We start from the raw sequence: 25,904 nt of genomic DNA, 5'->3' as shown, positions 1-25,904 counted from the left end.
AAAGCTCGGAGCCCAGGCAGGACAGTCAGGGGGCAGGAGATCTAGGTGGGGATGCTGCTTGGCCAGGCAGAAGGCATCTCAGGGAGAGGGAGGCGTGGTGGGGACTTGGGACCTGCCCACGGACCCCGTGGCAGAAATGTCCCTGGTCACTTTTCCGGGAGCAGGTCCTGACACCACCACCCTGGCCCATGGGATGGGGCAATGCAGGAGAAGAGGCCCTTCCTTTTTGGCCTTCACCCCAACATCTGCCCACACTGCAGGTTGCAGCGGGAGGGCTGAAAGCCGGGCCATGGGGAAAACAGGCAGAGGCAGCTGCTACCTGCTGACTGGGTGGAGCACGTTCAAGTGAGGAAGTAAGACTTTATTCACATATCCACGTGCCCTCCCCACAGGGCTGAGGCCACACCACATGTCACAGTTCTGGCTAGGGAGTGGGGTGGGGTCCTAGTCCCTCATGGGACACAGGCCTTTAGCAGACACCTGCCCCAACCTCACATGTGCTGCCTCCGGTGCCGCAGCACCTCTGTGGGTGTGAACAGAAAGTCCTTCTGGCAGGCCTCGCAGTGGTAGGGCCTCTGCAGGGCAGATGTCTTCTGGATGGGCTCAGGGGTCGCTTCCTTGGCCCCTAAGGGAGAGGAGAAGAGAGGATGTGAGGGAGGCTTGCCACTCCATGCTCTTTCTCACCACACTCCCAAATGCCAGGCACTGGAGGGTCTCAGGTCCTCTTCTGGCCTTGGGGAAATTCTGGCTCTGCCTCTTCTAGGAAGCCTTTCTTGATTAACATACACACAGTCTTCATTCTATGTCCCGGAGGGGTGAGAGAGACAGAAAGACAGGCACAAGGAGAGACACAAGACTGAAGAGACAGAGCCCTGGGGTAGGGAGTGCGTGGCCTCACTGCCATCCCGCCCCCCACCACCCCGTCCCCACATGTGTGGTATATGGAGCAAAGCAGCAGGCACTGTGTCGAGGTCTGCACACTGTGGCTTCCCCTGGGTGAACATGTGGACAAGGGCAGACGTGGACAAGGCAGAGACAGCTGTGGGTGAGTGAGAAGAAGAAGGAACACAACCGGAGTGAGGGAAACACAGAGGCAGGACTCCATGAGGGTCGGCGACATGAAGAGACCAGAGACAAAAAGAAGCTGGCGCTCCAGCATGCCTGTCCCAGGCTCTGGTCTCTGTGACAAAGCCCATATGTGTCTCTAGCTAGGGCCAGAGGGTTGAGGTTGTCCATCCCTGCATGTTGAGCAAATAAATGTGCAGACGCACAGGAAAGAAGAGGCGCTCTGACCCCAGAGCTGCGTCCCTACCTGAGAGGCCGTCCTGCGGGGCCTTGGGGCAGGTGTTCTCATGGGCGATGCGCTCCAGGGGTGTCAGGGGCATGTGCAGGTCACAGTGGGGGCAGGTCCAGAAGGTCCGGAGACAGTCGCTGTACAGGTCTGTGTCGCTCTGTGACAGGCAGGCTGTGTCAGGGCTTGGTTCCCCTGCCAGTCCCCCACTGCCAGCCCGGGACACTCTGCAGAGCCCCTCAGGGCTGGCAGACCCATTCAGAAACAGCATCCCTGGGCTAAGTTGGAATGTGGTTGATGGGAGGGGAAGGAACTCTCTAAAATCTCATTTTAGAGGTGGGATGGTGAGGGGCCAAGGTGGGGTCCATGCTTACCGTGAGGCAGTTGTAGGTGAGGAAATCAGTGACTGCATAGCCTCCTTTGGTGGGGTGGGGGGACAGGGAAGAGCTGCCAAAGAGGCCAGGCAGGCTGGGGGCAGTTGTGATGGTCTGGGGTCCTACATAGAGGTTTTGGGCTTCCAGTCCTGTGAGCCGCCGGAGGCTGTAAGAAACCTGAGAAAGAGAGAGAGAGGAATAGACTCAGGAGGACACTGTCAAGAGTACCTGGATCCAGCTGTGCCTGAAGCCCATTCCTAGACTTTCCGTTATAGGAGCCAACAGCTAAGCCAATCACGTTTTCAGACTCCATGACCAGGCTTGCCAACAACAGGCCCTGAGGCCCTATCCCCTATCTCCATAGCCTCCCCAGACCACTCCCTCCTCCCTGACCTACGCAGGTCTACATCTAAATCTTGAGTCTAGCCACCTTGCCCCTCCTCCCCTAGCACATCAGCCTTTCCTTGGCTCACTTGAGAGGTGGGTTTGGTTTCAAATCTGCTCTTCCCATCCGTCCTCCGTGAACAGGTACCTTAACAGCTTTCCTCTCATACCCTATAAACTGTTAACTGCAATGAGGGGTAACCTAAACCATGCAGGTAGTAGGGGCTTAATAAACTTAACTGCACGATGAGGGAGGCATGGAGGCGTGAAAAGCATGGCCTCCGAAGTTAGGTTCCTGGGGCCAAATCTTAGCTCTACTCCTTGTCTACTGTGTGACCTTAGGATTGTCATCACCCTCACTGGGTTGAACACCCCCCACCACGTACACCCTGAACAAACTGGACTCTAGGCCTCCTGGCGTCTCCATCCCTGGAACAGGTACCTTGGAGGCTGTGAACTGAAGCAGCTCCCTGCTAAGGGCTGCCACCTCCTTGGGGTTGAGGGGGGCCTCCTCCTCCTCCTCTTCTTCCAGCCGCTTCTGGGCCTGATGAGCCAGCTGCCGGTCCAGCGCGCTTTCCCAGTGGGCTCGGAGGCGCAGGGCGGCCGCCAGGAGCTGGACGGCACTCTCACTATTTGCAAGCTGGAGCGCCAGCCAGCCGTCAGCCACCAAGCGGGTGCAGTCCCCATTGGTATCCAGGGACCGGCTGAACAGCAGGAGGGACTACAAGAGAGGGGGTGGAGACAGGCCCAGTAGTGAGGGCAGCATGCCTCTCAGAGAGATCCCTGCCCGTTGGGCTCCTACCCACCCACCTTCCGTCTGGCATATCCATCAGCTCCCCACCTATCCACTGTCTAGTTCGCACATCAGCTCTCCAGCCCCTCCCCCCACCCCTGGGAGATAGTAGTCTCATGTGCCCACAGGCCTCCTGCCCTGAGAGCAACCATCACACCTGGAGAGGGGACATGGGGCCCAGACCTACCTGGAGTGCAGGGATGCGGACACAGTTTACCAGGTAGGGCTTGTTAGTCTCCAGCAGGGAGACAAAGGTGAGGAGCTGGTGCTTGCTGCTCATCTTGTCCTTATCATCTGAAAGGAACAGGAGGGCAGTTCAGGGTCCCCTGGTCTCCCACCCACACACTCATACCTGTCTAAACCAGTCCTACCTGGGGCACGTAGGCATCTGTCACATCTGAACTGAGAATATGCTGGAGTGTGTAATGATAAAATGTTGGGAGCTCCTTTAAATACTCTGCCTGACAAGTGTGACGTTCGCTGTTTGGTGATAATAAGGAATCATTGTAAATTTTGTTAAGAGTAATGACAGCATTGTGGTAATGCAAAAAAAAAAATCATCATGATTACTATTATTATTAATATGAATGATCTGCTTTTAAAATTTCAGCATAAATCCATGGTGGTGGGGTTAAAAATGAGAGGACAGGAAACCAGGATGGCAAAATGCGAACAGTTAGAGAATGTGGGAGGCCATGAAAGCTCTTTCTCTGCTGGGATGATGTCTGGAAATTAAAGAGAGAGGGAACAATGTGATGCGTGAGAGTAAATTGACTAGGAATTGACAATAGTTCTGGGTTAGAGAGAAAAGTTTTAAAATGCTTAGAATTTTAAATTCTAAGCCTTATCTTCTTGGGATTACTATTCACCATCTTCAGAGTGTCCATCTTCAAACTTTGTCAAATGAGGAGAGGTGAGCTGTATTCTGAGCTCAGAGAAATGGAAGCAGCCCTGCAGGGCAGGAGCACAGCCCCACCGGGCCCCGGGGCCCAAGGCTGAGGCAGCCTGTGGCCTGGCTCCAGCTAGGTCAGCAAATGTGACAGCCAGATGCTGCCAGACACGCTGCAGGGACTGCAGGGACAGGCCGCTGAACACTTGGCCTTGGCAATGGCTGCAGTGCTGGGAGAGCTATACACCCTGGGGAGGGTAGGCTCAGCCCAGGTGGACTTGCTGAGGCCCAACAAGGCCAATGAGGCATGCTCATGGGACTGCTCCTCCATCAGGGCCCTTGAGTGTGGGGGGGAGTGAGGGAGTAATTCCAGGTGGTGAGCAGCACCCTGAGGTCACTGTGTCCCCAATCTCCTTATCCAGGTTGGGGGTTCCTCTCTTCCCACCTGGGCTCACCATACCTCGGCTCCCCTCGCCATCCTTGGCCTCCGGCTCTTGTATGTGTAGCACCTCAGGGCTGTTGGCGAAGACACAGGTAGGGTGCAGCACGGTGCCCTGCTTGGCCTGGGTGTGGAAAATCTGAAGGGGTGGGGCGGAGGCCCTCAGACCTGCTCTTCCCACTGTGCAGAATGCCTTTCTCCTCCCTCTTGGCCAGTTCCCTCTGCCATTCCTCAACTCAGAAGTTCCCCCCTCCAGGAAGCCTCCCTGACTGCCTCCAAGCTGGGTCAGATGTCCCTGTGGCCCCAGCCCCTGGGCTTCCCCATTCCAGCCCCCTACTGGACTGTGAGCCCCACAGGTCTGGTCACTCTGTGTCCCCACAGGACAGGCATGGGAAGGAGCCCCACCTGGTCAGAGTCCTTGCGGCCACTGTTGAACGGGTCTGAGACGGCGATTTGTGGGTAGAGGCCCCGACCCAGCACCAGCTTGAGCAAGGCCATCTGGTCCCGAGTCAGGGCCTGGGCTGAGCTGGCAGCTGCCTGCAGCTGCTCTAGGTTGTGCCGGAGTTTAAACTTCACATCCTGTGGGAATGGGGGAAGGCAGGTTCCTGGGGTCCCTCCCCACTCACTACCTACCTAAGGGGCCTGGGCCAGAGTACATGGGCTGATGAGTATGTAGAGGGCCTGGCAGGCCCTGTCCATGGGCCCTGAGGTGAGACTCCCAGCTGGGCCACGTCCCCGAAGGTAAACCCCACCCCCACCACCCTAGACAGCCCTGTGCCGTCCACCTGGATGTCCACATTGTCACCAGTCCCCTGGGAGGCCGTGCGCCCTGGGTCCTCGTCGCTGGAGCCACCATCCTGCTCCTCCTGCAGTCGTAGCACTTTGCGCCTGCGCCCTCCACCCTCCTCGTGCTGGCGCTTCAGCTGGTACAGGGCCCGGCGCTCCCGGCGCTGCTGCAGCCGGTGGTAACTGTCCCCCGGCTCTGGGACCTGGGCCCCGGTCAGCAGCCCATGGTCCTCCAATAGCTCCTGGGGGTGGGTGGGGCCTGAGTGAGGCCAGGTGGGTTTTGGACCCAGACTCTGTTCAAGTCTGGGGCTTGCCACTTGGTGGCTAGTGACCTCCCCCCTTCTAAGCCAAAATTTTCCTCAAATGGAAAACAGGGCTGTCCAAGACCCTCTTCCAGGGCTGCTGGGGTTGACCACTGGGCTGCAAGATTCCAAATGTGCCCCCCGATCATCACCGACACTACTTCCCAGCATAGCCTGTGTGGCCACTCAGTACCCCTACTCCAGAAAGCAGGTTCTTCATGAGGAAGAGGTAAGTGGCCACTGACACTGTCCACCCTTCCCAGAAGTCTTCCTGGGTTTCTATCCTTTTCCCCAGCACAGATCCCTCCCCCCAGGTCTGGTGGTCTGATGCTGGGGGAAGTAATGTCGGGCGGGACTGGGATGACTTGGTCAGAGGAAGAGAGATGTTGCATGTGCTCACTCAGGTCCCCTGCCCCACCTTGGTCTCCCAGGTTTGTCCCAGGCCCTGTCCTTTGTCCTGAGCCTCACCTTGAACTGGCGCCGCAGGTTGGCCATTTCATACAACCGGTGTTCCTCTATGCCCCGGCGGCGGCACCACTTCCGGGAGTTCCTGCTCCGTTCAGATTTCACCTGGGTGGAGGCACAGCACCCGCTATCAGCGCCTGCCCAATTCAGGGAGGTGCAGGGGGAGAGAGCCACCACCCAGACCACCCCAGCATGGGCCCCAGGAGCGGCCAGGGGGAGGATGCCAGGCAGGTAGGAGGCCTGCCGGCCCCCATCAGGGATTTGGGCTCCCCTCCTTCCTCTCCTCAGCCCCCCTGCTCCTCCTCTAGGAAGCAGTCCTAGCCCATACATGCTGCGTCAGGTATCCTCTGTGTCCTCTGGAACCCTGTAACTCCCCATCTCAGCCCACTTGGGGTGGTCACTGCCTGGGGCTGGATCTGTGTCCCCCACTGGACCGTGAGCCCTGGGGTGCTGTGGGTTTTGGTTACCACTGAGCCCAGCGCTGCCCAGTGTGGGCCTACCTCAGGGGTTCGGTGAACGTGCCAAATAATCAGATGCCACCCTCAGGAGACTGGGCTTTCTCCAGACAGCACTGGCTTTAGAACCCCAGGCTCCCCCTTGAGCCTGAGCTTCCGCATATGCTGTCCCTGCCCACAGGACTGAATGGTGGAGATGGGGTCTGTGAAGGGCTTGGGGGTCCTCCCTGGGGTGCAGGCGAGGACAAGAGGAGGAGCCACAGTTTCAGGGAGGCCCTGACCCACTGCAGAACAACAGAAACAGAGGGGAGGCCCCGCCTCTGGCCTCACCTGCACCCAGGTGTTGAAGACATTGAAGAGGGTGAAGGGGTCACCCTGGTCACTCTCCAGGGGTCGCCGAGCCGCTGCGCACTCTGGGCTGCTCTGGGCACTGCGGGTGAAGGGTGACTGGACGCTGAGGGCGGCCGCGATGGTGAGCACGGGCTCCGCGAGGTGGAACATGGAGCCCAGGATCAGCATCTTCCCTGGGAGGACATGAACCTTCTCATTCCTCTGGGGGTCCTCATGTCCCTGGACCCGCTCTCCCCATCCCCATCGTACCCCTACCTCCCTCCATCTTGATCACAAAGGGGCTCAGAGCCAGATGGACAAAATCAAGCCCACACTCTACTCTCCGGTGGTGTGACCTCGGGCCAGGCCTCAGTTTCCCCACCTGTCAGCGGGACAGAACACAATTCCCGCTCCTCGGGCCTGGTGTGGGCACTAAATGCTGACAACTGCTAGCAGCAATGTTGCCACCCTCTGCTCTTCTCTTTACAACCCACTCCCCCACCGCCACCTCCTCCTGGCTTTAGTTTTCTTCCCGACACTGGCTTTGACGTGCCCTGCCCTGTGGGGCCTTTGCCTGGCACATGGCAGCCCCTGGCTCTGTGCTTGTCTCAGGAAGAATCCTTTCTTGCCATCAAGGTGGAGGGAACAGAAGAAGGAGCATGGTGGGGGGTAGGAGAAAAAAAGGGAGAAGAAGGGGGATCAGAGAAGAATGAAGAAGCGAGTTCAGTGTGTGGCTTGCTGGTCTACGGTATGGCTCTGGCTTGGGACAGCATCACACTGAGGCACAAAGCTGTTTCTGAGGGGTCCTCAGCAGGATCTGGCTGTTTCCTGGTTTGTGTCCCCCAGAAGCTCAGAACCGTGCTACCTGACCTGTGGTCAGCCACCTCCAAGTCCTTCATCTGATTGATCCTCACGGCCCCAGGCTGAGCCTCGGTTTCCTCATCTGAGCAACAGGCATATCTGGACAACCCATCCTCACCAAAGATGATGAAATAAGGTCCACAAAGCCTCTCACTAATGACAGCAAAAGCTCACAGAAAGCTCTTTTCCTTCTCAGATTGGATTCTCCTAGCTCTAGACCTCTTTTAAAACAAACAAAAATAAGTATCGTGAGAGTTAGGGAGACCTGGGCAGTGGTATCAGTCTCTTGCCTGCACTGCAGCCCTGTGTGGGGGCTATAACAGCATGGACACAGGCAGAGGGCGTAACACCAGGCTGGACAAACATGCTCGAGCTCCGTGCTCCATGTTGATGCTCAGCTGTGAACATTCTGTGGGAATGGGCGGCTGGGAGAAAGAAACTATCTCCATCCGGGAAATCTGATGTCTCCATCAGGCCCACGGAACACGGCTTGGTCAGTGGGCCATTTGGGCCATTTGGCAGGGATGACTCAGGAAGGAGCAAGAGGAAGATGTGGGCAGTTGTGACATCCTTAACCACAAGAGGGGGGCACCAGGGTGGAGCTGGGGACAAGCTGTGCCAGAGAGATGTCTGTTTTGTTTGCTGCTATGCCCCTGGCACCTAGAACAGCGCTGTCATTGGAGGGACTGTGGCTGAATGAACAGGGGTCAGAGAAGGGACTGGCTCAGGGTGAACAGAATCCACGTCATCACCCAAAGGGGAACCCTCACCAATCACAACGTCCACAGGCAGCTGGGCCAACAGGGAACCGATGGGGGTGAGAGCCTCTGAGCTGTCCAGAGCCCCCTGGTCCCGGAGGTAGAGGATGGCTGTCTCCAGGCTGGCTGGTGGTGGGGGCTCAATGAAGGGGAAGGTTCGGGGATCTCCAACGCTCATGCTCTTCATCTGGAATAAAAACCAACCCCCCCAGAATGAGGGACCTATGAGCCACTGTGGAGCATTTGGGGGTTGGCGCTCAGGGATCACATACCATAATAGTCAAAATCCCCAGTGTCAAGGTCCTTTGTGCAGAGGCAGGGGAGGGGGGCCTTGCCTGTCAATCTATCTGCCCAGCACCCCTCCCCTTAGGCCCTGGTGATGGAGGAGCAAGCACAGGCTCCAAGCTGAACCAGTCTGGGGTTCTCTGTCCCTGGTCACACCAACTCAGAAGTGAGCACGTGACCTGAGTTGGACCAGTCAGAATCCTTCCCTGGGACTTTGCAGCCTGGAGCTGGGGGAGAAGTCCTGGTCCGCTCTGGTTGGGAGGGGCTGGGATGGCTGCGGTGGTTATTTTTTCCATTACCTGGAAGCCCGCCCATCCACAGCATCTGGAGACATCTTTAAGTCGTTCCTAAGCCAGACCTCCTCCCACAGGGACACACAGTCCCTTCCTGCTGATATAGTTGGGCTGGGCTTCCCTCACTGGCAACCAAGAATCCTGATGAGTCTGGAGGCCTCAGGACAGCAGGTTGTGGGAGAAGGAAGTGAAAAGTGCTCTGTCTCAGGCCTGGTGAAAGCGAGCAGCACAAGTGGGTGAAGGCAAGGCTGGCCTGGCAGCTCGTGTCACCACGCGAGAAGAAAGCTGAGCGAACCTGGGGGCTCGGCCAGTGTCCCAGGGCGCCCACTTGCCTGGCTCTCACCTGGAGGGCAGCTGCAGTTCTGGCCGCCCACCCACCAATAAGCTATTTCCCATCCACCCCTGCCCACCAAGACTTGACACCATCTGGAGGCACTTCCAATACCCACTAAAGGACCTCATGTTGAAGTTCGGGCACAGGACTTGGAATCACTCTCCAGGTGACTCTCAAGTGTAGCCGGGGCTGAGAATCATTGCTCTGGCCCAATCAGGCAGACATTTAGTGCCCACACATTATAGGTCACAGAGTTGGATAAGACAGGATGGGAGATTAGTCAGGAGCCTCCAGAAAAGGTTTCCATGGCCATGGTTCACTGCTTCTGCCTCAGGATGGAGGAGGAGGGAGGAGCTGCAAATCTGACAGCCTCCATGGAATCCTGGCTCAGCTATGTGCCGCTGTGTGACCTGGGTCAAGTTACTTTACCTCTCCAGGTATTCCCTTCCTCATCCATGATTAGAATCCTAAGATTTCCAATTGCACAGAGTTTCCATTTGTCACAGCAGTGTAACCTAAGTGAGACTAACTCTGGAGCTATGAGCCAAGACCAAAAACATCAAGAAAGCTGGTTTTCAAAGCCACTTGAAGGGCTTTCTGTGACAGCTGAAAGTGTTCTGATGGAGTCATGTGTAGATACCCCTGGGGACGTGGGGAACGGTTTTCCCCTCAACAGGGGATGTGATGTGTGGAAGGGATGAGCTCCTCTCAGTGACCTGGCCAGCCCTGCCCTTCTTGGTCCTGAAAGCTGGGATGGGCTGGGTCTCAATGCCTCCTGGCTCCTTCTTGGCACCAGCACTCAGGACACAGCCCCTCCCTGTAGGCCTTACCTGCAGCACCAGGGCATCCAGGGCTACCCTCCGAATCTCTGGGACAGGGTAGGGAGCGAAGGCATCGTAGTCTGATTCAGCATAGAGACGGAAGCAGACGCCAGGGCCCGTGCGGCCTGCCCGGCCCTTACGCTGCTCTGCACTGGCCTGACTGATCCAGAATTCCTGCAGTCTCTGCAGTTTGGCCTGAGGGTCATAGCTCATCTCCTTCACCTTCCCTGGGGGGAGAGGAGGGGAGCAGGGAGAGAAGAGAAGCTATATGCAATACATACATGGACCTGCCACAAGCCCGGCCCCCTGCCCATTCATTCATTCACTCACATGCTGACTTGTTGCATCAACATTTTATTCTATTGTTCCTTTATTACATTAACAGTAGCCAGTAGCTTGTGCTGGGCCCAATCCTAACATTTTATTAATTTATTCTCTCATTTCTTCATCGACATAAGTTTTCAATCATTTTCTCAAGCCTCTTCTTATTCAGGCGTTTAGTTGGTCGACAGATATTAAGTGCCCACTATATAGGGCCTCCCTGGTGGCGCAAGGGTTGAGACACAACCTATGAAGCAATCCGCAGCACGAGTTCGATTCCCGGCCAGCCAGGGAGCAACCCACATGGCGCAGCAGACCTCTTCTGGCTCGCCCACTGCTCCCCTCAGCAGTGTACTTCAGTCAATCTGCCTGTTCTGTTCCCCGCTCTGTCTCTGGTGAGTCCTCTCACCCCCCACACCTCTGGCCTGTGCCCCAGCTCTTGCATGCATAAATAAATAAATCTTAAAAAAAAAAAAAAAAAGTGCCCACTATATATCAGGCACTGTACAGCTGTAAACAAAACCCCCTGGTCCCACAGGGCAGAAAAGAACACCGAGTTTCATTGACTCTTAAGACTGGCCTTTTTGCATTTTATTGTGTATGAAAATGGGCTGCGCCTTAAAATCAATGGCAAGTCATTTAAAAATTTTCTCAGTATATGAACTGATAGAATGTTTTCTCATGAATACATCCCAGAGTGAATAAGTTCAGGGAGGTAACTGCTAACATTTATCAAGGGCTCATCCTGTGCCCTGGTCACCCAGTGTCTGAACCCCTCTCCTCCTCATAGTTTGAGGGCACCTGATATTGCTGCCATTTTACAGATGAGCAAACTGATGCTTGGAGCATGTCAGTTTGAACAACCCTGATCACATGGCCAGGGGTGAACCTGACCAGGCTGACTCTAGCATCCCCTAACCACTATGCCTGACTGACTTTCTGGAGAAAGTACCTAGTTGGGAAGACAAAAAATGAGCTGATCAACAGATATAAAATATGATTTCTATACTAAGAAGAAAAAAAAGCCTTATAGGGGAAGGGGCAGTGGAGGGTGAAGGAGGAGACCACAGATAAAAGTCAAGAGGGTGAGCCTCTCTAAAGGGGCGACATTAACACAGGCCCTGAGATGGGATGTCTGGGGAAGTGTAGCTATCTGGAAAAAGATAGCCCACAGCAAAGACAACAGTAAGTGCAAAGAGACCGATGTAAGCCTGGGAAAGATAAAGACTTTTCCACTGCTCCTAAACACTGCTTACTTTATGCTTTGTTCTGGAGTTCCTCACTACACTGCACTTCTCTAAACCCCACACTTCTTTCTAGGTCCTTGGGTGGCTGGGGGGCAGCCCTTACCTGAATCCACTACAAAGCGGATCCCATCGATAGTGACTGAGGTCTCGGCAATGTTAGTGGACAGGATGCATTTCCGGACTCCAGGGGGTGCCACGTCAAATACCTGGGGGAAAGTGAGGAGGTGACATCCATATAGTAACTTAGCCCTTACTGCTTGACTTTCCACTGACCCTCCCCCCTCCAGTGCTCATCGAGGAGATGGCTTGCCTTCAACCGTAGCACCTATGGTCCTGGGTCCTTCCTGACCCTACCCACCCCTAACCTACAGCCACACTTGAACATCTCACATATTTCCTGAATTCATGCCCTCCCCCAAACCCACACTCCCTGCCCTGGTCCAGGCCCTCCTGTACCCTTCCCCACTAATTCTGTTACAGATTCTCCCCTGGTCTCTTGCCTCCAATCTCCCCTCTAGTCCATCCTTCACATGGCAGCAGAGGGAGCTGCTAAAGCACAAGCCAGGGCTGCCCGTGCCCCCTTGCTCAGAACCCACCCCTGGCTCCCCAGTGCATTCTGGACAAAGCCTGCACCACACCCTGACTTCAAATTCCCTGTGGTGTAACCCTGCCATCTCTCCAGTCCCATCTCTCCTGACCCCCTCACAGTTGGGAACACAGCTACCCTGCAGATCACTTCCCAGTACCTATCTTTCTCGCACCATGGGCCCTTTGAACAAACCTTCTAGGCCCCTCTTGGGGGCCACAGTGAGGTTGAGTCAGAGTTGGGGGCCTGTGGGCCAAATTCAGCCTGCCATCTGCTTCTGTAGATCAAATTTTAATGGGACACAGTCCCACCGGTCAATCTCTGAGCACTGTCCTGCTGTAAAGTTGTGACAGAAACCATATGCCCACAAACCTAAAAATATGTACTCTGTGGACCTTTCCCGAAAGTTTGTCAACCTCTGGTTAACAGCAGGGCTCTGGTGCCAAATTACTAGGTTCCACAGCCTGGCTCTGCCACTCCTATGACTTTGCACAAGTGCCTGCACCTCCATTTCTGCATCTGCTCAGTGGGGTCAGCTTGAGGCCTGAGTAAGTCAGTTAGGGCAGCTTGAGGCCTGAGTAGGTCCAGGCATACAGAGCTAAAAAGTCTGGTTGACATGAGTGTGTGCTCCTGGCACAGGAGCTAGGATACTACCCTCTGCCCCTTTCCTGGTCTCACTTTTGCAAGTCACTTCCTCCATGCAGCTTTTCATGAATCCACAAGGGCTCTCAGTGTCCTGAGCTTTCCCCCACCATCTGTAAAGCTGCCCCAAACTTGCCCATCTCCCCCAGTAGAGCAGCAGGCACTTGAGGGGAAGGGCCATATTGTGGCTCCTGCCCTGTCCTTAAGAGCCCCCTTGCTGCAAGGGGAGATACTCAGGCAGTACTCAGAGGTTGTTTCTTCAATTAATAACCCCCTGAGTGTGGCCTGAAGACTCTTCCCCAAAGTGACAGTCAGCCTCCAAGATGGCCCCAGATAGCCGTGACTCCTGGGAGCCTCATCCAGTGCCCTCCCACTGGACAGGGCAGACCGGGTTAACTAATGGGCCACTGAAGAATGATGGTCCGATTTCCAGTTCTGGAAGGCACTGTGGCTTCTGCTTTGATATCAGGGGCAAAATGAGTCACTGGGACTCGATGACACTCCAGCAGTCCCCAGAGAGGCCCAGGTTGAGAGGAACTGAGGCCCCCAAACAGCCAGCCATGGGCACACCATTGTGGAAGATTTTCCAGCCTGTCAGGCTTCCAGATGACAGAGGTCCACCCATGTCCAGCTACAAACCCCGGGGAGACTCTGGCTAGAACCCCCCAGCTCAGCTGCTCCCAGATTCCTGATCTACAGAAAATAGGTGAGATATTGGGTGTTCATTGTCCTAAACTGCTGAGTTTGGGGGTAATTTCTTACACGGCAATAAAGAACCATTACAGAGATCCAAAGGCCTCCCTCCCAGCACCTTTCCATTCCAATCAGGTCTCTTCACCTCTCCCACCCCCAACTCTCAGATGCTCACCTCCACACCTCTGCTCCAGGCAGCCCCCCACCTGGACTGCCTTCCTCCCTCTTCTCATACTCTTTCTCCTACTCCAAGGCTCAGCACCAAGGCCTCCCATGCCATCATAAGCTCACCCTGGTGCAGATACCCCCATCCAAAAGATGCAGTTGGCCCCACCTGCAGCCCATAGCCCTGCCTTTGTGGGGTTACCTCAGTCCTGCATGTAGCCACCAACCTCCACAGCCTCCATATCTAGACCCCTACCAGCCTGGCCAAAAGCACTACCTTGTCCTGGTCAGCCACAGAGAGGGCGCTGTGCAGCGGCAACACCACCCAGCGCTGGGTGTGGCTGGCGTAGGTCTGGGCAGCCTCCAGCACTGAGCTGATCTCCGCCATGCCGCTGAGGAAGACCAGGAGGTCGCCCCGCTCCTCGGGCGGGTATTTGTTGTCAATGGCTTCCAGCACCCTCAGGAAGGGCCGTGGATCCAGCTTCTCGGACTTGGCCGTGGGGGGCTCTGCCTCCTGTGGCTGGTAGACCACCTGTGAGGGGACAGCCCCAGGCAGGCGTGGGTCAGCCAGGCGGCTGAGGCCACCCTCTAGGACAGTGGTTCTCATGGGGGTGGATCTGTCTGCAGGGGAACATTTGGAGGCATTTTTGGTTGTCACACTGGAAGAGGAGAATGGTACTGATGCTAAGTAGGTAGAGGCCAGGGGCACTGCTCAACATCCTACAATGCACAGGGCAGCCCCAAACTGAGAAGCACCCAGGCCAAAATGTCAACAGGGCTAAGTTTGAGAACATGGCCCTATGAGATCCAGAGCAATGAGAAGAAGGCGCCTGGTTCTCTGAATGACCACTTGGAACAGAGCTGCCCACCAGCATGGATCAGCCAGAGTGTTAACAGAAGTAGACTTCTAGCTTACATGAGCCTTAACATTTTGGGGTCTCTTCTAAGAAGCTCCTAGCACCACACCCAGCACATTGAACTTGTTCAGAAAATGTCAGGTTTAGAAAAGAGAGATGTCCTTAATTGAAGAAACAGGAAACAGAGCAGCAGAGAAGGGACATGTCCAGGTTTGGCCAGAGACCAGGTAGGAGGTCTGGGGCTACGGATTAGGGAGAGCACTGACCGTGATGGGGAAGAGCCTTCCGGGCACTTGCACCACAGGTGCACTGCTGAAATAGCTGGAGAAGAGCGAGATGTTGATGGTGGCCGACATGAGGATGACCTTGAGGTCAGGCCGCTTGGGCAGCAGGCCCCGGAGGACTCCCAGGAGGAAGTCATTGTGGAGGTGCCGCTCATGGACCTCATCCACGATCAGGACCTGGTACTGGGGCAGGCTGGGCTCCCGCTGGATCTGCCTCAGCAGCAGCCCCACTGTCAGGAACACGATCTTGGTGGCTGCCGAACGTGTGCTCTCAAAGCGGATCTGGTAGCCGACCTGGAATGAGTGAAGAGGTGGTCAGGAGAGGGCCCGGGGCCTGGGCACCAGACCCTCACCTGCTAGGATGGAAAATCTGAGCTAACACCTCTGCATCAGACTCTGGAGTCCAAATGGTTTGGGTTTGAATCCACCCCTACCCCTTAGTGCCACCTGTACCACTTTTTGGCTTCCAAAAAGCAATTCCATCCCTCAGAGACATTTTCTTCTCCCAAATGCTGTGAGAATTATACGTGCTAGTGCCCATAACTACTTGGCCCAGAGCCTGGTGTTTGACACAGGCACAGCCAGGCGCTGCTGCAGGTTAGTGCCAGACAACACAATAAAGCAAGTTGCACAAAGGTGGGGGTTACCCAGGGAATATAAAAGCTATTTTTCCACTAAACTGGAAAGTCTAGTGAGTGTGTAAGAGCACTATGTCTACAAAACAGTGTACACATCTTAATTAGAAAACACTTAATTGCTGAAAAATATTAACTATCTTGTGAGCTGTTGGAAAAATGGTACCCAGAGACACAATTTGTAAATTGGTAAACACGATACCTGCGACAAGGCATAAAATGAGGTACACTTGTACTAGTTAACCGTAATAGTAATAGGGGTTGTCAGATAAGTCATGACACACAAAAACGGACTCAACTTCCTTGTCATCAGGGAAGTGCAAATTAAAATGCAATACTAGGGTCTCCCCGGTGGTGCAGCGGTTGAGCGCTGGGTTGCAAAGCTGCCTGCAGCCTCTGCAGTGCCGGTTCGATCTCCGGCCACCAGGCGAGGGTCCCACATGGCGATGGCGCGCAGACCTCACCTGCCGCCCGCTGCTCCCCTCAGCAGTGTACTTCTTCAATCTGTCTGTTCTGTTCCCGGCTCTGGCTCTGGTGAAGTCTCACCCTCCCGCACTTCTGACTGTATCCAGTGCTTGCATAAATAAATAAATCAATCTTAAAAAAAAAAAAAAAAAGACCCCTCCCGCCTTTGTTTAAAAAAAAAAAAAGAGGGAAAAATAATCAGCGATAATCTATCATTAACTCAGGCACAGTCACCCAACACAGATGATGGTCTAGAGCTAACTAAGAAGGGTAAAAACCTCTGGAACCTCAGGGAAGTAACTGGAAGGGGAACAGAATGTTTCTGGGGGTGCTGCTGCGTTTGATTCTTTTAGTCTGGGTGCTGGTTACATGGATGTATTCCACATGTGAGAATTCACCAAGCTGAGAGAACCAGAGCTCCAGTAACAACTTTAACCCTAGAAACCATAATAAGGAAATATGTCCTCACTCTTTTGGGGCTGCTGAAAAATAAGATGGATGAGCATGTAAAACACTTCTCAATTTTTTTGTTACAGAGCTATACCAAGTGATATTAGTGCCTTTGTCATGTGGACCAGATTTAGGCCAATCTGTAGAGAAACTTCTAGAAGAATCATCGCTGGGTCAGAGGGAAAGTGCTTTTGTTGCTACCACCACAGGCAAGCAACCCACCACAGTGGAAGGACTGGAACCCCCCCTGTCCTCCTCACCTGGGAGCCGTACTGGCTGAGACTCTCAAAGCTGACACGCTTGGCCAGTGAGATGCAGGCAATTCTCCGGGGTTGGGTACAGGCCACATGATTGAAGCCAGCAGCCAGCAGGTACTGGGGCACCTGAGTGGACTTGCCACAACCTGTGTCACCCGCCACTACCACCACCTGGTGCTCCCGCAGCGTCTGCAGGATGCGCTGTCCGTACTGGGCGATGGGCAGTGCCGCCCGCTCCCGCTGCAGCTTAGCCAGCCGCCCAAACGCCTGCTTCTGGCCAAAATCTAGGTAGTGCAAGAGGGCTCGGCGGAACTCAGACACCTTCTCCGGGGGTAGGCGCCTGACCAGTCCCCCAGTGCCCCGAGTGTCGGCACCAAGCACGGAGAGGTTGATGCGGTATCTCGGGTCATAAGTGTGAGGGAGGTCGGCCAGCGCTGGGATGCTGGCCTTGGCATGCCCGGGCTCTTTCTCCTCCTTCCGGGTGGGCTTGAGGGTCTGAAATCTCTGCAAGCGTTCAAAGAAGGCCCAGAACTTCTGACACTCCTCAGAACCCTGGCGAATATAATCCTCATCACGGAAGAAGGCCTCCTCGAAGAGACGGCGTGTCTCCGGACAATCCCAGTTCCATTTCTCCGGGGCTTCCTCCTCCCTGGGAGTCCTGCGGTGATCTCGGTGATCCCTGCCCTCCCTGGTTCTGGGAGGTGGCATGTTGCCACTAATCACAATGTTGTCACAAAACTCGCCTCAGTTCTAATCACTTGGACCAAATGGTCTCATCCATTTCCCATCCCTTGCAGGCAAATGCTTGCAATAAGGAGCCACTTTTTCTCCAAAAAACAAATTTTTCTTGTCACTGTTGATGCTTGGCCACCACCCGTGATGACAAAGTGGCCAGGGACCTGACTCAAGCTGCTCACAGAGGCATCTTAGGGCTCCTGCACTGGTCTCTGAGATGGACACAGTCCAGCCAGCATGTGCAGGTCCTGAATGCTTCGGGGAGAGAAAAGACATTTATTCGCTTTTAGAGACATGTGCAGAAAGTCAGCTGATGGCAAGCACTGCACGAGCAGGTGGTGCAGTGTGTGCATAGGACAGACATCTCACCAGACTCTGACCATCAAGTGACAAGGGCCGTGACACAAGAAGCCCAGGGGGCTGCGGGAGCCTCCTCTGAAGGACAGCAGGTCACATGGTTGGAGGCAGTAGCACTGGAGAGGTGCAGTGCAATGAAGAGTAAAGGCTTCCTAACCCTCCCTCACCCTCCAAAGCTCAGTTTGCCTCCATCCCATCAGGAATTTCACCCTGGCACAGAATCCCCCATCCAAAAGATGTGAGTAGCCCCCAATATTGCCTTTGTGGGGTCACCTCAGTCCAGCATGTAGCCACCCAATCCCCAAGGCCTCCCCTCCACAGTTAGACTCCCACCAGCCCCACCCACTTCAGAACACCAGGGAACCCTTTGAAATTAAGCACACAATTTTGCAAGTGTTTTATGTATTGTCTGTGCCTGCCTGGCACATTCCTCCCTTCTTTTCCTGAAAGCAGCACCCACCTTCCTTTGGGGAGCAGTCCTTCCTTGATTCCACTTGGTTCTGCTGGCCTTTAAGAATCCCTATTGGTTGTGCAAGTGACCCAGGGCTGGCCATGCGTGCTGTCCTACTCCTCTTTTAACCAGTGATTGATCTGAGGAGTGGACACACGACCTGAAGAGGCCCTATCACGGCCTTTCTCTGGAATTGAGTTACTAGACAAGCTCCCTCTATCTACTGTGGTTGGACAAGGATGCTATAAACCTGGAGCTCTTTAACAAGATAGTCTTTTCTAGAAATCTATCCTAGAGAAAAGCCTTCAAATGGGGACAATGAGGCACACACAAGGATGATGACTGAGCAAACTGCAAGAGGTGGAGGGAGGCAGGGGAAGGTTGGCAATCACTTAGTGCCTGAGGCTTTGTTCCCTCCAGCCCTCCACTTTCCGGCCACTACTTAAAGGTGGGTTTCTGATTCTCAGCTGAGGAAGTCTTATGAAAGAGCATGTCCTAGGTGTAATTTTCCTGGAGGGAAGGCCATCCTTCATATTCTAAGTTTATGGCCTTATAAGAAGGGTCCAGAGACTTCCTTGGTAAACCCTAGGCAGGCAACGCTGGGTTTAAATCTATTTCATTGTTTACTAGATGTGTGACCAGCTTCGAGGATGTTTTTTCCATCTGTAAAATGACGGCAATCCCATCTCATATCTCAAAGCATTGCAGTTTATCACCGAGGCTGGCACAGAGAAGCTAAAAAGGAATTAGTATTCAAGGTCAGTGCTTTGTCCAGTTTTTTCCAACACAGGGGGAAAAAATCAGAATGTATAACCTAGAAAAACTCAAATGGCCACAAATTGGGTAGAGGGTTATTTGCATTTTGACCGTGGTTGTGGTGCAACAAACATTTGAAGAGGTGTGATCTGTACACCTAAAACATACAGTGATGTATATTATCTCAAGAAAAAGAGAAATGAAAATGATCATTAAAAAAAAAATAGAGGTCACGACTGGCCTGCATAATGATATAGGCGATGCCTGCACCTACTCTGCCTTTAGTCTCCAAGGGCATCGTGGAAGAGTTCAGAGAGCTGATCTCTTAAGTCTCAGGGGGATTCAGGCCATCCCTGGGAGTAACTAGGGCCAGCTATGGGTTTCAACTGACCAGAACTTGTGAACTAGCAGAGCTGTTTCCCATGAAAGCAGCAGCCTGTGGGGAGTGCTCATTACTTCTTGGTGATGCCAGAGCAGCTTCAGAGGGGTTCCTGTTCAAGGCGGCAATTAAGAGGAAAAGGTGTTCTTGAACGGTAGCCAGGATTCTTAGTAAAAACAGGAACGATAAAGTGAAGAGATCATTCCCCTCTGGCTGCAAAATGCCTCTGGTGCATGTGGGCACAACTGAGGGCACCCCCAAGTTTCTCAAGGCCGTTCTCAGATGTGGCCTACATACACAATGGAATAAGACTTCAGCTATTTAGGGAAAAAAAAGAGAAAAAGCTGAAATCCTGCCATTTGCAACATGGATGGTCCTAGAGGGAATTATGCTCAGTGAAATAGGTTAGATGTAGAGAAACAAACCCTGTATGATTTCACTCTCCTCTCCGTTCTATTTGCTCTCTCCACCCCTCTCCGTTCTTCATCCTCGGGGTTACTCTCTTCATTTACCTGGCTTTCCCGCCCCATTCCCAGCATCGATCTCCTTCTCTTGCTCTCTCCCGAGCCTCTTCCCCTAGGCTGGCTCTTCCCTTCTGCCAACAACTCTCGGGCCAGCTTTGGTCAGTTTCTCCCTCTTCCCACATCTGTCGGTCTCGCCCCACGATTCAGTGTCCGTTCCTCCACCTCCCTGTGCTCTTGGGTCCATTTCTGACCCCTCGTCTGACTCTGATCTATGTTTCCCGCCATCTCCCAAGTTCACGTGGGGACCCCGGGAATCTCCATGAGCCTCCCGCGAAGGGACCCTCACTTTTCGCCCTCGGACTTTCTAACTTTCTGCTTTCTTCCTCTCTCAACTTCCCTCCAGCCTTCCCCGTCTCTCAAGCCCTCCGTTTCTGGAAGCTTCTTCTCGTGTTTCCAGTGCTTTCAGTCTCGGATCTCTCTGACCCCAAATTCCCACAGGCATGCTCGGACTCCATCTCCAATCGTTTCTCGGGGCCCCGGGATTTCCCTCCAGCCCTCCGATCGCCCCCAGGTACCCCCGACCCGGCTCGACTCCAGCCGCCGGCACCGCCGCCCCGCCCCCCTCACCTCACTATCCACCGCGAACGCCTCAACTTCCGGGCCCGCAGCGCCCCTTCCGCACACGAAGCCATTTCTGCGCCTGCGCACGCCATCCTCGCGGCCTGGCCCCGCCCCACCTCAGGCCTAGGAGCCAATGGGCAGCTGCGGGCTCCTAAGATCCACTCTGCGCCTGCGCTCGGCACGGTCAGGCCCCCGCCTAGCGGCGGGAGGAGCCTCGGGTGGCGCTGCACCCTCTAGGGGTCCCGGGAGGGCTGCTGTGGAGACTTGAAAATGTCTCCCCGGCCCCCCTCTACCCTAGCCTCTGCTGGCTGCACCCTGGACCGGCGGAGCCCCGGGTTTTAGCTCAACGAGGGAGCTGACTGAATTATTCATTATGATTTGTAATCATGTACAGTGTTGTTCATGTACAATTCATCATGTCAGCTCGCCAGTAGATAGTCCAGTTCAGCCCCAGCTTCCTGAAGGCATGGGGCTATTTATTTCTGTCTTGGAGGGCCTGTGTTCTCCAACGTCCGCCTGCAAGAAAATGTTTGTTGAATGGATGACTGAATGAGAAAAGGGAAACCTAAAAGCCCCAGTCATTGCGGACTGAGCCTTTTCCCCTATTTATAACAGGAAGGTAATACCTACTCGCCAAGATTGTTGGCAAAACTTTCCGACAAAGCAAGCTTAAGGTACACAAACTGGACTTTTCAGCTCAATAGCAAGTGTTAGAGCTTTTATTTTTATTGTAATGATCATCCTTTTCTTTACAGTTCCGGTCACTTAGGATGCATTAGTAGACAAAGCAGATCAAATCTCTTCTCCCATGGAGCTCACGTTTTGGTGGGGGAGATGTTAGGGGGAAAAGGATGTCCTAAAGCTAATTCCATACAGGCTTTGTGGACTCCACCTCCACCCCAGGCCAAAGCCAAAGACACTGGGAATTCCAAATCCCATCACCACCAAAGGGAAGGTGGCTGGGACCTGAGGGTGGGGTTAGGCAGCCAAGTTGGTATAAAGGCAGACACGTGGGCTTTGGGGGGTTCCCCCATTTTGGCTCTCCACCAGCTCACAGCGTCAGGCCAGCTCTGAGAGTGACTTTGGGTTTCCAGGTCGGCGGAACGGGTAGGACGCATTAAAGACTTTATTTCCCTATTTTCTCCCTGAGTTGTACATTTTCCTTATTTCCTTTTCCCTTGTAAATAAACCTTTTATTAACCTTTTGTGTGTATCTGTAGTGGAGTATTAATAAGTCCCTTTTAAGCGCGTGGGTGAGGACCCACAGCCAGGAACCCGTTCAGTATCGGGGCTGTCCTATAACAGAGACACACATAAATAAAAAGAAATAGAATGTCAAGTAGTAGTGCGATGTCTAAGGAGAAAACCAAAGCTTTAGGAGGAGCGATGCTATTTTAAGTAGCATGAGCTGCACTGCAATCATCACAACCGTATAAGCACAACTGAGAAGGTTAGTAACAGTTTTTTATTTCAGAGTTCTCCTGGGGCAGAAAATTCTGATAAACTGCTCCACCTTTCCAGACTTCAGGCTTCAGTTTATATAGGTTTATGATTCTGATTCCCTATAGACATTCCAGGCATGGCACCAGCTTGACGAAAGACCCAGAACCATGACTATAACAGGGTCTTTATTCATTTCCTTTAAGTCACCTCAAAGCTAGTGACTTAAAACAATACACATTTATTCTTTCAAGGTTTTGGCAGTCAGAAGTCTACAAGCACCATGTCATCAGGGCTGTGCTCGCAGTAGGGGCTTCAGAGAGAATCCACTTCCTCATCTTTTTCAGCTTCTGGAGGCTGTCTGCATTCATTGGTGGGTGGTACCTTCCTAATGTCACTCTGACATCTGCTTCTTTTTTTTTTTAAGATTTATTTATTTATGCATACAAGAACTGGGGTACAGGCCAGAGGTGTGGGGGGTGAGAGGATTCACCAGAGGAGGAGTGGGGAGCAGAACAGGCAGATCTACTGAAATACACTAATGAGGGGAGCAGCGGGCGAGTCAGAAGAGGTCTACTGCACCATGTGGGTTGCTCCCTGGCCGGGGATCAAACTCGTGCTGCAGTGGCTGCGGATTGCTTCATAGGTTGTGTCTTAACCCCTTGTGCCACCAGGGAGGTCTTGACATCTGCTTCTGTTGTCACATCTCCTGCAACTGACTCTACCCCTCCTGTCTCCCTTTTATAAACCCCATGAGGAAATTAGGTCCACTCTATAACCCGGGATCATCCTCCCATATTAACATCCTTAATCACATTTGCAAAGGTTCTTTTGCCAGGTAAGTCCACATATTCACAGGTACAGAGGATTTTGATGCCAGTCTCACTAGAAGCCATTATTCTGTCTGCTGCTGGGTCTGAGTAGCTAGAATATGTGTGTCCAGTGGTAGGGAGAATTCTCAAATGCCTAGGGGCTTGGACTTGGCCTTTCTTTCAAAATAGGCCCAGAGACTGTGTAACCCTCTCACCCTGATCTGAGTCACCATCACCTCTTGCATACGCTGCAGCAGCTCCTCATCCTATAGTACAGTCTCCACCAGCAGGCAGAGGGATTCTATTAAAATCTAAGTCAAATCAAGACACTCCTCTGTTCACAAAAGGGTTGCCTGACTTAGGAAATGTTCAATTAAATTTGAATTTCAGATAAACAGCAAACAATTCTTGGTGTGTCTTAAATATTGCATGAGAAATATTTAAAAAATTATTTTGTTCTTTATCTGAAACTCAAATGTAAATGGGTGTCTTGGGCCTCCCCGGTGGCGCAGCGGTTGAGTGCCCACCAGAGGAGGGTCCCGCATGGCGCGCAGACCTCTCCTGCCGCCCGCTGCTCCCCTCAGCAGTGTACTTCGGTCCTTCTGCCTATTCTGCTCCCCGCTTTGGCTCTGGTGAATTCTCTCACCCTCCCGCACTTCTGACTGTACCCAGTGCTTGTATAATCAAACAAAACAAACAAATAAATAAATAAAATAAATGAATAAAATACATGCCTCTTAAAAAAAATGGTGTCTTGTAGTTTATCTGGGTGTAGTAGTTCAGAACCCTTCCAGAGACCCCCCAATACTTGCTGTAACCTAGAAGGCTTTTAAAGTGGGGAGCCCCATTACTTCTCTCCCTTTATTTCACAACACACTTCCTCTTGCTCATTCTATTCCATCCACACTGGCCTATCCACTGTTTCTGGAAAGCACCAAACTAATTCTGCTTCAGGGCCTTTGCATTTGCTATTCCTGCCACTTGGAATGCTTCTCCCCCATCCCCATGTTTAAGTATAACTCCTCTCTCCCTTCTTCAAGTTTTGGCTCAAATATCATCAAGGAACCTTCCCTGGAAGACCTATATCCCTGCTCCAATTAGCCCTCTTTATCCCCTTAAGTTTCTCACTACTTAACAGAATCCTTTATTTCTTTGCTTATTTTCTGCCTTGCCCCACTAGAATGTCAGCTCCCTGAGGGCAGGTATTTGTGTCTGCTTTGGTCACTGCCGCAGCCCTAGTGCTTATAATAGGGCCTTGCCCATAGTATGTGAATAATGAATGATAGTTGAAGGAATTATGGAATAGATGATATTATGGAGCTCCTGGATCCAGCTATACCTGAAGCTACTTTTTGAAATGTGATTGAAAGACACAAACTGGTTTCCCTCTAGCCTACACCTCCACCTCCTCGTAGCTGGTGGATTTCTTGCTGCTCATGCCTTCGTTCATACTCTGTGATTCCTTCAGGGCCCAATGACATGCAGCTGGCAGTGACTGGTGTAGTTGAGCCCGCCCAAAATACAGGAAGAGTCCAGGATTTAGGCAGCTATGAGCCAGGGCAATGCCTGCAACCAGGGGTTCAGCCCGCAGGGCCTGAGCCAGGAGAGCAGAGTTGGGTGCAGCCACAGTGAGCACCAGCCTCAGCAGGTGGTAGGGGGCCCAGCAGACAAAAAAAAATACCATGACGGCTGTGCCCAGTGGCCAGCGGCGTTGGGTTGCACGGCACAGGAGGGCACCTTGACAGACAGTCACAACCACCAGCGGCCCCAGGAATCCAAAAATAAACCTGGTGATAGTCACTGTGTACTCAGCCACGACAGAGCCGCCATAGTCCACTACGCACTCCAGCCTGTGTGGGAAGTATTCCTGGTGCAGCCGGCGGTAGATGACTGAGGGCACAGTGAGCAGCAAGGCCAGCGTCCAGGCTGCCCCACAGGCTGCCTGTACCCTGCATGGACGCCCCGCTGCCGCCCACCAGGTGGGATTGAGGGCCAGCAGGCACAGGTCAGTGCTGAGAGCAGCCAGGAGCAGTACACTGGTGTACATGGACAGCAGAATAATGGAAGGCAGGGCCCGACAGCCCACAGCCCCATATGGCCAGTTGCCCCCATGGACAATAGGCACCGCCAGGACGGGGAGAGACAAACAGCAGAGCAGGTCTGCCACGGCCAGGTGGAGAAACCAGGTGGCACTGACTCTCTTGCGGGCCTCTTTCCTGCTCACCCAGGCCACCATCATGTTGCCTGGCACACCCACCAGGAAGACCACCACGTAGAGCAGGAGCGGGATGGTGCGCAGCAGGTCGATGGATGCACACTCGCCATCAGGGCAGTCCACGGGCTGGTCTGGACTCACATCATCGTAATGTTCATATTCATGGCTGAGAGACGTGTTCTCCATCCCGGGCCAAGATACCTGGACCAGAGAGAAGCCTCAGTGATAGGGATTCCCGGGTCCTCAGGATCTTAGGGTGTGAGAACCCCAGTCCACCAGCAGAGCTCCAGGAGCCCAGCGCCTTTTAACACTGCAGTTCTCACCTGCTAACATGTTAGCACAGGAGCTCAGGGGCATCCTGGGATTCTAAAATAGTATAGTATCCAAACAGTCCATGACTTTTCAAATCTTGACATCCTAAACTATGAAACTATGACAATGGTGGCCACCTGAAATTTGAAATTCTAGAGCAGCTTTGTCTAATGGAACTTTGAATTCTGGTGAAAATGGGCTTTATCTGTGCAGCTGGCCACACTGGACTGGAATCAACTGAGAAGCTCAATTTTCAGTTTCACTTCATTTTAATTAATATAAATTGCTACACATGGTTCATGACTACCTTATTGGACAGTGAAGTTAGAGGGCATTGAAGTATAAGAACACGAGCCCCTGAACCACTCAGAATTCTAGAATTTAAAATCTGGACTCTGACTGGAATCTGACTATGCACCAAGAGGGGGAGTAGGTAATATGTTTTAACAGCAAAAGTTATTTGTCTTGGTTCTTCTTCATCAGTGCTTTCAAATCTTGGTGAGATGAAAATGTACCTCCAAGTAAGTTTGTTGCCTTTTTAAAATGTAAACCAGAAAACAGAAGCAAAGCAGGAATATCATTCAAGGACAGCTCCCTGGGGCTTACAACCAGAACACATCCTTATAACCGTCCCCAGGATAAGGGACAGAAAATCTCTTAAGGGACAAAGCGATTTCTTAAAGTTATGACAGTGATAGAAATGCTACAATGTTGACTTCTCTAGAATTCTTTCATTCATTCAACAGAGTTCCTGAATACCTTCTCTGTTCCAAGCCTGGATGCCCAGCAGACAAAACCTCCTTTCCTGGGAGCGGACACCATAGTGGGAGGAGTCAGATAGCAAAGGAATACGTACGCAGAATACTTTGTATTTTAGAAGCTACTAAATGCTATGACCTG

At 53.0% G+C, this 25,904-nt stretch overlaps 2 protein-coding genes across 2 annotated transcripts; both read right to left on the bottom strand.

Moving 5' to 3' along the window:
• Window positions 1-378: 378 nt before the first annotated feature.
• On the bottom strand, window positions 379-17,170 carry DHX34 (DExH-box helicase 34; the record flags this gene model as incomplete). Its single annotated transcript, XM_084256602.1, has 16 exons — window positions 379-625; window positions 1,313-1,451; window positions 1,666-1,842; window positions 2,492-2,770; window positions 3,030-3,136; window positions 4,192-4,309; window positions 4,576-4,749; window positions 4,956-5,198; window positions 5,727-5,828; window positions 6,509-6,702; window positions 8,140-8,314; window positions 9,870-10,087; window positions 11,532-11,634; window positions 13,792-14,046; window positions 14,638-14,949; window positions 16,466-17,170. The coding sequence occupies 16 exons, from the start codon at window positions 17,168-17,170 to the stop codon at window positions 492-494; spliced, it is 3,435 nt and encodes a 1,144-aa protein (XP_084112728.1). The 3' UTR covers window positions 379-491.
• A 6,575-nt stretch (window positions 17,171-23,745) lies between these two features.
• C5AR2 (complement C5a receptor 2) lies at window positions 23,746-24,878 on the bottom strand (the record flags this gene model as incomplete). The annotated part of the gene is made up of 1 exon (XM_084257479.1): window positions 23,746-24,878. One exon carries the CDS (start codon window positions 24,876-24,878, stop codon window positions 23,871-23,873), a length of 1,008 nt encoding a protein of 335 aa, XP_084113605.1. The 3' UTR covers window positions 23,746-23,870.
• Window positions 24,879-25,904: the final 1,026 nt, after the last annotated feature.

Source organism: Talpa europaea (genome assembly GCF_964194135.1).
Source record: "Talpa europaea genome assembly, chromosome: 16".
In the NCBI taxonomy this organism is placed as follows: domain Eukaryota; kingdom Metazoa; phylum Chordata; class Mammalia; order Eulipotyphla; family Talpidae; genus Talpa; species Talpa europaea.
Note: the sequence above shows the minus strand (reverse complement) of the source record. Positions and strands in the feature narration are given on the sequence as shown.